We start from the raw sequence: 12,579 nt of genomic DNA on the forward strand, positions 1-12,579 counted from the left end.
CATTTAGAATCAGTTTCACAGACAACGTACCACCATTTAGAATCATTTTCACAAACAATGTACCACAATTTAAAATCATTTTCACAGACAACGTACCACTATTTAGAATCAGTTTCACAGACAATGTACCACTATTTACAATCAGTTTCACAGACAACGTACCATCATTTAGAATCATTTTCACAGACAACGTACCACTATTTAGAATCATTTTCACAGACAATGTACCACCATTTAGAATCAGTTTCACAGACAACGTACCACCATTTAGAATCATTTTCACAAACAATGTACCACAATTTAAAATCATTTTCACAGACAATGTACCACCATTTAGAATCAGTTTCACAGACAACGTACCACCATTTAGAATCATTTTCACAAACAATGTACCACAATTTAAAATCATTTTCACAGACAACGTACCACTATTTAGAATCAGTTTCACAGACAATGTACCACTATTTACAATCAGTTTCACAGACAACGTACCATCATTTAGAATCAGTTTCACAGACAATGTACCACTATTTACAATCAGTTTCACAGACAACGTACCATCATTTAGAATCATTTTCACAGACAACGTACCACTATTTAGAATCATTTTCACAGACAATGTACCACCATTTAGAATCAGTTTCACAGACAACATACCACCATTTAGAATCAGTTTCACAAACAACGTACCACTATTTAGAATCAGTTTCACAGACAACATACCACTATTTAGAATCATTTTCACAGACAATGTACCACTATTTAGAATCATTTTCACAGACAATGTACCACTATTTAGAATCATTTTCACAGACAATGTACCACCATTTAGAATCATTTTCACAAACAATGTACCACCATTTAGAATCATTTTCACAGACAATGTACCACTATTTAGAATCATTTTCACAGACAATGTACCACTATTTAGAATCATTTTCACAGACAATGTACCACTATTTAGAATCATTTTCACAGACAATGTACCACCATTTAGAATCATTTTCACAGACAATGTACCACCATTTAGAATCAGTTTCACAATGTACCACCATTTAGAATCAGTTTCACAGACAATGTACCACCATTTAGAATCATTTTCACAGACAATGTACCACCATTTAGAATCATTTTCACAGACAATGTACCACCATTTAGAATCATTTTCACAGACAATGTACCACCATTTAGAATCATTTTCACAGACAACGTACCACTATTTAGAATCATTTTCACAGACAATGTACCACCATTTAGAATCAGTTTCACAGACAATGTACCACTATTTACAATCAGTTTCACAGACAACGTACCATCATTTAGAATCATTTTCACAGACAACGTACCACTATTTAGAATCATTTTCACAGACAATGTACCACCATTTAGAATCAGTTTCACAGACAATGTACCACCATTTAGAATCATTTTCACAAACAATGTACCACAATTTAAAATCATTTTCACAGACAATGTACCACCATTTAGAATCAGTTTCACAGACAACGTACCACCATTTAGAATCATTTTCACAAACAATGTACCACAATTTAAAATCATTTTCACAGACAACGTACCACTATTTAGAATCAGTTTCACAGACAATGTACCACTATTTACAATCAGTTTCACAGACAACGTACCATCATTTAGAATCAGTTTCACAGACAATGTACCACTATTTACAATCAGTTTCACAGACAACGTACCATCATTTAGAATCATTTTCACAGACAACGTACCAGTATTTAGAATCATTTTCACAGACAATGTACCACCATTTAGAATCATTTTCACAGACAATGTACCACTATTTAGAATCATTTTCACAGACAATGTACCACTATTTAGAATCATTTTCACAGACAATGTACCACTATTTAGAATAATTTCACAGACAATGTACCACTATTTAGAATCATTTTCACAGACAATGTACCACTATTTAGAATCATTTTCACAGACAATGTACCACCATTTAGAATCATTTTCACAGACAATGTACCACCATTTAGAATCATTTTCACAGACAATGTACCACCATTTAGAATCATTTTCACAGACAATGTACCACCATTTAGAATCATTTTCACAGACAATGTACCACTATTTAGAATCATTTTCACAGACAATGTACCACTATTTAGAATCATTTTCACAGACAATGTACCACCATTTAGAATCATTTTCACAGACAATGTACCACCATTTAGAATCATTTTCACAGACAATGTACCACTATTTAGAATCATTTTCACAGACAATGTACCACTATTTAGAATCATTTTCACAGACAATGTACCACCATTTAGAATCATTTTCACAGACAATGTACCACCATTTAGAATCATTTTCACAGACAATGTACCACCATTTAGAATCATTTTCACAGACAATGTACCACTATTTAGAATCATTTTCACAGACAATGTACCACTATTTAGAATCATTTCCACAGACAATGTACCACCATTTAGAATCATTTTCACAGACAATGTACCACCATTTAGAATCATTTTCACAGACAATGTACCACCATTTAGAATCAGTTTCACAGACAATGTACCACTATTTAGAATTATTTTCACATACAATGTACCACCATTTAGAATCAGTTTCACAGACAATGTACCATTATTTAGAATGAGTTTCACAATGTATCACTATTTAGAATCAATATTTAGGAATATCTTTAGTTTTGAGGTAGTACGGTACAAACATAGGTTAATATAAAAACATCAGGAATATCTTTAGTTTTGAGGTGTACAGTACAAACATAGGTTCATATAAAAACATCAGGAATATCTTTAGTTTTGAGGTAGTACGGTACAAACATAGGTTCATATAAAAACATCAGGAATATCTTTAGTTTAGAGGTGTACGGTACAAACAGATTCATGTCAAAAACTAAGACTTTTGTGGAAAATTTTAACGAGATTTCAGTGCTTATAAACTTAAGTTCCAGAATGTTTATTAACATTTTTCTCTGTTATTTAGGGTTCTTCACTGAACACTGTTTACCAATACCAGTTAATTCATTCGATTTTTATTTTATGTTTTACTTTTTTAACATTATTTTTAATGTTAACTCAATTTTAGAATTGGATGCTTCCTTGTAAGTCCTATAATAGAGTTAGAACTAGTTATGTGCAAATAGAATATATTAGCAATGCGAAATGAACTTGTGATATAGTTTAAGATTTCAGAGCTGATGACCCGGTTTCGAATCCATGTGATACCACAATATATTCCTCGCACGTACTTTATACTGAGTTCTTCAGTTGCGATCGGTTTGTTTGTTTGTTTTGGAATTTCGCACAAAGCTACTCGAGGGCTATCTGTGCTAGCCGTCCCTAATTTAGCAGTGTAAGACTAGAGGGAAGGCAGCTAGTCATCACCACTCACCGCCAACTCTTGGGCTACTCTTTTACCAACGAATAGTGGGATTGACCGTAACATTATAACGCCCCCCACGGCTGAAAGGGCGAGCATGTTTGGCGCGACTCGGGCGCGAACCCGCGACCCTCAGATTACGAAGCGTACGCCTTAACGCGCTAGGCTATGCCAGGCCCGTTGCGATCGGATCTCTTCCCTTTGAACAATGGTTCATAAGTGAAGACAAGGGAAGACAATGTTGTAGTTTTGTCATAAATATGAAATACAAATCATGTACAGTGAAATAAATGCATGTGTAATATGTTTTAATTTAAAACGAAATATTAAAAACAAAGTAGAACAGTTGTGCCAGCAACGTTTTAATTCGGTTAATGAATGGTAGGCTTAAACATAATTACGGTTATAAACAACTAATGCTTGGGTGCCGAATATTTAAAATATTAGAATCTTTTCTTAAGGCCCATACATATTCTCGTGCCATTCTCATGAACGTCGAGATAATCCAGTTCGTCTCACGAGTGTCACAGACTAAACGTTTTAAAACAAATACGATACAAAGATTCACATGTGTCTCTGTCATACACTATGTTTTATTATTCTCCACCACATTTTTAGACTGTTTTTTTTTGTAATACATGCTCGATTTCACTAGACGTGTGACTTCACTGGGAACGATGGTAATGATACATCTCATTGGATGATGAAACTCATAAAAGCATTTCTAAGCAGTGATTGGTTAAAATTCAAACAACAGCTCCGCCTTCATCATGACCAGAGGGAAGACTGAGTAATAACAGACTGGAGAGCGCTATGGATGGTTATAGCCTCTAATTGACATAACGGCCACCCACAGAGACTGTTTGTCAAGCCGCTACAAATTCTAAGGGGCAACAAACTGGAGTACACTTGCTATTCTGAGAGAGATCAAAGCCAGTGGTTAGTGGAAGACCATATTCTACAACTAATACCGTACGACTGACATGCAGACCACAATGCTTCCTTTTCCGTACACCTTTTCTTGGCCAGCGTACTTCGGCGTGACTTCCGCCGCTCCGTTGAGCCCTGTGAGTCCGCCGGTTTTGGTAAACGTCCCGGGGATCAGACAGTTTACTACTGCCCTCAGCCAGAATAAAAACCACGACAAAAAGCCATCGTTCACTATCGAGGCCATCCTGGGACTAAGCAGCGACGGCTCCCGCTCCAAACAGCCGTCTTTAGCCGGACCAATTCGAGTCACGCGGCACGAGCGTTTGGAAGGTACTACGCCCTACTCTACAAACGCGGAAGCCACTCGCATAAAAGCATCGAAAACAGGTAAGTTATTGCACAACTGCAACCTGGCAACTCTCAACTCGAAAAATACAGTTTTCTAAACATTGGATCTTTTATTTTCCTTTTAACAGTGTGAACACGATTACAATGCCATGATTTTAACGGTATTGTGAAGTCTTATTTTGCATTTATTTATATACTCTCCATAACATACTCACGTTTCAACACAATTTTAAAATATTTTCCGGCACTGGTGTTGTATATTCGTCAGTAGCAAAGGTACATGTCATCTGTCAATAGATGTCACAGTACGTTACAACTGGTAAGCGATAACCGAAAATATATGATAGCCTTTTTATTCAAAATACTAGTTTTAGTGAAAGCCTAGCTCTAGTCAACACAAAACATTATGTTTTAGTGCACTGTTTATAATAAACTGTTAACAATGTTTTTATCGTTTGCAGTATCTTGACAACAGTGTTAACTGTTAGTGTTCGTAGTATATATTGCCAACAATGTGTTTTTCATTATTTAGTACATTCACAACAGTGTTGTTTGATTCTGTTCCAATGTACGTAACCCGGTCGCACTTTTAGTCGCTGCAAAGCGTCTAACACAATGGCTCTGAATACCCTCCGCCCTCCAAGTACAAGCTTTTAGCTCATAGCTCCGTAATCTCTTTGCCGATTTAAGATCTAATTTCAGTTTTGGGCTCAGGAGGTCAAACCCTTTCGATTGATATATTTGACCAGGCCTAAGGTCTCATAACTTAATTTACTCTAATTTTGCCTAAAAACAAGCGTCGCGGCTACTGATCGTACCCTCTTGTTTGAATGGTAAACAGTCAGTTTCAATACATTTTAGCTCCATGGTAATACTGTTATTTTTTATGTTATAAATTAACGCGTTGTAAACATGAAAATTTAACACACTGATATAGATACACAAGGGTAAATATAAATATTAATATTTTGTATATGTCATATACTGAACATTGTGAATAACTTGTTTATAATGGTTATTTATTATACTTCAACACAGATATATGGTTAACTGTGTTAACAAATGTTACAGAAACACGTTTTATTTAACATATTACTAATCGTCGAGATATGCTTACATGTTATAAGATATTTCATGCTAACATAACTGTTATGAATAATGCACTTTATTATGGTTTGAACACAATACGACACAAACAAACGTGGTTACATGTGCTAATGTATTTCATGCTAATATAACTATTATGAATAACATAGTCTTCAATAAGAAGGTTTATAAAAAACAAATATTCAGCTTACCCAGTGGCACGTAGGTATATCTGCGAACTCATGCTGCTGAAAACAGATACCCTAGGTGAGCAGAGCAAAGATAGTCCATTGTGTAGCATTGTGCTTAACCCTAAACAAAAACAAACTTACCGAAGTAACATTGAAACTTGACATATAACTAGCCAGAATTTTGTATACAGTTGTTTATTGAATTTAAAGTGGATAGTGAATTATATACATAACAAGGCCTGTTGCGTCTGCCGCAGAAATATTACATTATTGCATGCCGTACATATACCTTACTTGCTAAACGTTCTCAAAGATAATGAAATGAAATTGAATACGCTGTGAAAATTGATAGCTTTCATAGTAACTAAACATGCATTTCTAAGTTCGATCTACACACTGTATCTTCCATGTCATTGCGTTTTCGCCACTTATCTTCGCTCATGTACGCATCTATATTGTATAATGTATATTAACAGTGGATCATAAATTGTCTAACACGCGATAATGCACCGTGCTATATGTACCACTGATTGGATATCAACAGTGAGGTTCATGTAAGTTCAGGTACAAACTTTATGTAAATCTCGTGATCAGTTATAAGATCCCAGGAAAAGATATTACTGTTTTCATGAACCACCCATGTTCACTTTTAACAACTTTCAAATTCTCCCTACGTCACCCATATTCACTTTTAACAACTTTCAAATTCTCCCTACATATCTGTGAACCTCCATACCAAACTCGGTAAATGTCCATCCATGTAGTGGCGTATTTAGGGGCTAGAGGAAGCTCAGCCCCATAGCCCATGGTCTTAATGGGGGCCCATTGATAATTTTATTCTATGTAAAATTACATGGGATGTAGAGTCCACGAAAATTATTAGCCCCTGGGCCCACACAACCTTAAATTCGCCATTGTATCCACAGGAGGCGAGGTTGTGGCAGAAACGCCCATGAAAGTCCAAAACCCAAAATGAAAAACTGAAACATTATATGTAACTCCCCCTGGACCTAATGAACCTCTTCACCAAATTTGGTAAAGATCCATTAAGACTCTGTGAAGTAGTTAGGTGGACACACAACAGACACTACCATTACATTTATATAGATAAGTAGTTAGGTGGACACACAACAGACACTACTATTATATTTATATAGATAAGTAGTTAGGTGGACACACAAAAGACACTACTATTATATTTATGTAGATAAGTAGTTAGGTGGACACACAAAAGACACTACTATTATATTTATATAGATAAGTAGTTAGGTGGACACACAAAAGACACTACTATTACATTTATATAGATAAGTAGTTAGGTGGACATACAAAAGACACTACCATTACATTTATATAGATAAGTAGTTAGGTGGACACACAACAGACACGACCATTACATTTATATAGATAAGTAGTTAGGTGGACACACAAAAGACACTACTATTATATTTATGTAGATAAGTAGTTAGGTGGACACACAAAAGACACTACTATTATATTTATGTAGATAAGTAGTTAGGTGGACACACAAAAGACACTACTATTATATTTATGTAGATAAGTAGTTAGGTGGACACACAAAAGACACTACCATTACATTTATATAGATAAGTAGTTAGGTGGACACACAACAGACACGACCATTACATTTATATAGATAAGTAGTTAGGTGGACACACAACAGACACTACCATTACATTTATATAGATAAGTAGTTAGGTGGACACACAAAAGACACTACCATTACATTTATATAGATAAGTCGTATGTATGTATAGTCGTTATTTGTTTTAGTTTGAGCAGGATTAGCAATGAAATACTTGGATTATTTAAAGCGATCATTATGTTGCTTTGCGTGTTTCAACACGTGCATATTTTAGGTCCTGAATTATCAGCAAACTTTTACTGATGTGAAACAACACTCCAGACCAAAAAACCTTAGTAATGACAAGGTTCAAACAATGAAAAACTAGGACGCCACAAAGTTTAATTATATAGTGTGTACTTTAATAATATTTTATGCTCGTACAGACGTACCAAACAAAGTCTGTGTTTTATGTCATGTGGGATATTTTCAGGATCAATTTTTGTCTGGTGTTTTCCACCTCTGTTTTAAAACTACAATCAACTCTAACAAAGCAGAGGGCACTGTCTAGATTCTAAAGCACGTGGTAATCACATGGCGGGATCTCACTTCTTGAAACACCGTTTCACGTTCATTCATGTTTGTAGCGTTTAATTCTTCAGAAAAATCGTATAACTTGTTTCTGTTACGTAAGAATATTAAAACATAGAACACAAAAACAGTATTACAACATGGCAGTACCTGGGAGGTCTGTGTAACGTAGTGTAACATTTTTATTTCAGGTTTAATCTTTTACAGTAAGGAAGAAAACATTTAAAACAGGTTTGACGTTTCAATCACTGGTGCGATTAATGTTAGTACAAACCAGTGATCGAAACGTCTTGCCTATGTTAAATGTTTGTTTGGTTGTTTTTGAATTTCGCGCAAAGCTACACGAAGGCTATTTGCGCTAGCCGTCCTTAATTTGGCAATGTAGGGCTAGGAGGAGGGCAGCTAGTCATCAACGCCCACCGCCAACTTTTGGGCTACTCTTTTACTAACGAACAGTGGGATTGGGAGTAATATTATAACATACTCATGGCTGAAAGGGCGAGCATGTTTGGTGTGACAGGGATTCAAACCCACGACCTTCGGATTACAAGTCGAGTTCCTTAACCACCTGGCCATGCTGATCCATGTTAAATACTTTCTTCCTTACTGTAAAAGTTCTAATTTGTAATAAAAATTTAGAACAATAATCAAGCAAACTGAAAACGAAACTATTAACTTGATGTAATGTAAACAACTCCAATAACATTTTAAAACCTTAAAATATTACGCGTGAAATTATATTCTATTAATTTCATGCTTTTTAGTTTATTATGCGCGAGGTTATAATTCTATTTTCAAACAATATTTTGTAACTTTATAAACTTATTACCCCAAAAAATACCTTACAAAGAAAGATATTTAATCCCGACATGTTTCAACAGTATTATTACATCGTCCCCCAGTGGCACAGCGGCATGTCTGCAGACTTACAACGCTGCAATCCAGGTTTCGATACCTGTGGTGGGCATAGCACAGTCCATTGTGTAGCTTTTTGCTTAACTTCTAAACAACTTCTCACGTCAAGTGTCACTTAATTGAATGTACTCTTTACTTTAAGTTTTAAAATACGATTAGGTAGATTTATCGATATATGTTTCCAGCTGCATGATTTGTCTTGTTTCTCACCAGAGACTGGTAGGACTCACAGAGCCAAGGGAAGCTCCGCTAAACAACCTACGGATCACGACGCAGACAGCCCCGGCAGCATCAGGTCGAAACCAACGTGTAAAGCTAAACGGGTACGAACCATCTTCACCGCTGAACAGTTGGACCGGCTGGAAACAGAGTTCGAGCGGCAGCAGTATATGGTAGGGCCGGAGAGACTGCAGCTGGCCTCGGCGCTCAACTTGACCGAGGCCCAAGTGAAGGTGTGGTTTCAGAATCGACGGATCAAATGGCGAAAACAGCATTTCGATGCACAACACGCCAAGCTGACCAGACTGCGACAAGAGGCCAGTCTTGACCATAACACTGCCACCGAAGATTCGATGGAAACACTCGACGTTAATTTTCTCGGCGATCAGATAAGTGACTGTAACGTCCATCAGTGACTGTAACAAGTGAAGAAACAATATGTGAATCTGTGATCCGGTGTACTTGTTGTAAATCCCAGATCTGCGAACACCAGAGCTAACTTCAGATTACCAAGTCGTGACGTCAGGTTACACTGATGAACATCGCGAGTTTTCGAAGTTAGCAAAATTAGAAATCCTTTTCTTTACGATGTCGCTTCTTTTTTGTTTTTAAAACTATTCTACTCAGCAAGTTTATTTCCTTAAAAAAAACCAACTCAAAACGGTCTCACCATAAAGCTGAGAATGATATTTAGATACAGTGAGGCGAGTTTTTCTTAGAGACGAAACGTTGTAACCATATTTCTCTGCCAGTTTTAAATTGGATTCTTCATGTAGCCTCATATCTGAACTGTTATTTTTATTAAACCTGTAAATTTCAAAGTTTAATAACAATAGTCAAGTAAGAACTTGTCCAAATATGCCTCAATCCTTTATTAGTTTCACTGATGTCCAAATGGACTTTTTAATGTCTGCTATTTTCTACGTTTACAACCTACTGTTCAGTATTCTGACGCTACATATGGGTTTCTTTAAAATACGGCTGCCTAGTTTGAATATAAAATATCATTATTTTTTCTATTATCAGTTACTTTGTTAACCCAGACTTATTTTTAAACAGAAAGGTCTGAAATCAGAAAAAGCTATGTTGATTATTGGAGTGGTTTGTAATATATAACTTAACTTCTGCATAAACTAAAAATTCATTCAAATACTTTGTGGTAAACTTAGTATTCATTGAAATACTTTGTAGTAACATACAAACAGATATAAAAGAATGCACCAAATTTTCCTAGTTTTATTGTAAAAAGTGATCCAGTAACTTAGTATGTAATTATAGGAATACTGCATTTGTTGCGTTTATGACACCTGTTTCAAGTCTTGTTACGTCAGATGACGTCATATTAGACCTAATTGTATACGTATAGTATTACGTCACAAATTTCCAGTGGTGTTTGGTGTAAATATTTGTGAGCATTGATAATAATCAAACAAGTGTAAATTGTAGCATTCCGTGTCTTAATATTAGGAAACAGTGTATATTGTATACAAATATATACATAATGTCTTGATTATCTGTATATTTAGAGAATTATCTTGTAATTAAAGTGTAATTAACGTGTCATACGTGATTACCATTCAAACCAAACTGTTTATGTGCAGTCAATACTTTTGAGACCAGTGCGCCATCCTATGGAATTTCTATTCAATGAATTATAATTATTATAGTTGAGATTCTTGAGAAAATATTGCTTTAAAATAAAAGTTTAAATATCTTGAATATTTTATTTCAATCTAACTTAATTTTTAAAATTGGCGTAGGGCAATGTATGTTAAGCTCATGTCTCATTTGACTGTTGAATAATATAGGTCTACTTCATAAATCCAAAACGATAAAATAACCCACTAACAAATGTACAGACAAAGTAACACTGATATAAGCCCATATTATGTGATACACATGCAACACAATCCAGTTTTTTGTGTCTTTTAATAAATTATGTTTATGAAATTATTCGAAACGTAATTTAAATGTTTCATGTATTAGCCAGTGTTCTATATAAAGTTAATGTTTACTCATTCTGCCTTCCTAATAAAACTTACACAATATGAACTTTTGCAGTCGAAACACTGAAAGCTGGCGAAACATTAGAAACCAACAGACCTAACTTTTGTAATAAAAATCATATTACCATAGATGCTTTTCTCCACATTCCTCGTAATTTGTCAATTTATATTTCACACGTCATTGTGTAACATTCGATATCGAGTGCAAAGTGTTAAGTATGTCACCTTAAAATAATTTTGGAACCTCATCACTTCGATAAAGTATATACAGTTCCAACCAATAATGTCACATTTTAATGAAATATAAATAACATAAACAATTATATAACTAATTCGTTTTTATTCAGCACTCGATTAAACTTAACATTGTTGTTATGAGTGAATGAGGTTCAATGTGAGAGAAACCTACAAATAAGATATATAAATTTAAATTTGCTAACTGTATAAGTATTCTGCCCTCTAAGTCACCACTTGATGGAAGCTTCTTTGACATCAATTATTGCAGTAAGTGTTATTGGTTTGGTATGTTTTGAATTTTCCCGCAAAGCTACACGTGGGCTATTTGCGCTAGCCGTCCCTAATTTAGCATGGTAAGACTAGAAGGAAGACAGTTAGTCATCACCATCCACCGCCAATTCTTGGGCTACTCTTTACTAACGAATAGTGGGACCGATCATCACATGTAATGTCCCAACGGCTGAAAGGGCGAACATGTTTCGTGTGACGGGGATTCGAACCCGCGACCCTCAGATTACGAGTCGAGTGCCTTAACCTCCTGGCTATGTCGGGTCTTCAAGTATCATAATAACTTTTCCATTGGATTCAAGTTAGGACTTTAACTAAGCCATTCCAGAACATTCACATTATTTTATTAAAACCATTACACTATGGCTTTGGCCTTGTGCCTCTGGCTATCGTTCTGCTGAATTGTGAATTTTCGACCCCGTTTTAAATTATTATCTGACTCAAGAAGATCTTCCTCTAACATTCACCTGTAGTTTGTATCTTCTCATTACTGACAAGTTTCCAGTCCCTGCTGATGAGAAGCATCCCTTTAACATGATGCTGCCACCACCATACTTGACAACTGGAATGGTGTTGACCGGGTGATGTTCTGTGTTGAGCTCGCAACAGATGATATGCTTTGACTTTAGACCAAAAAACAATTTTTGTCTCATCTGACCACAAAACCTTCTGCCACATGTGTAAAGCATAATTTGCATGTTTTGTCGCTGACTCTATACGAGATGACTCTTTTTTCAGTAATGGTTTCTTTTTTGCCACTCGCCCTTCAGGCCAGCTTCATGCAGGAACA

The 12,579-nt window shown here is 35.5% G+C and overlaps 1 protein-coding gene across 1 annotated transcript; it reads left to right on the top strand.

The window, feature by feature from the left end:
* Positions 1-4,190: 4,190 nt before the first annotated feature.
* On the top strand, positions 4,191-11,128 carry LOC143223821 (uncharacterized). The gene is made up of 2 exons (XM_076452298.1): positions 4,191-4,710; positions 9,253-11,128. Exons 1-2 carry the CDS (start codon positions 4,377-4,379, stop codon positions 9,672-9,674), a joined length of 756 nt encoding a protein of 251 aa, XP_076308413.1. The 5' UTR covers positions 4,191-4,376; the 3' UTR covers positions 9,675-11,128.
* The last annotated feature ends 1,451 nt before the right edge of the window (positions 11,129-12,579 follow it).

Source organism: Tachypleus tridentatus, chromosome 8, assembly GCF_004210375.1.
Source record: "Tachypleus tridentatus isolate NWPU-2018 chromosome 8, ASM421037v1, whole genome shotgun sequence".
Taxonomy (NCBI): domain Eukaryota; kingdom Metazoa; phylum Arthropoda; class Merostomata; order Xiphosura; family Limulidae; genus Tachypleus; species Tachypleus tridentatus.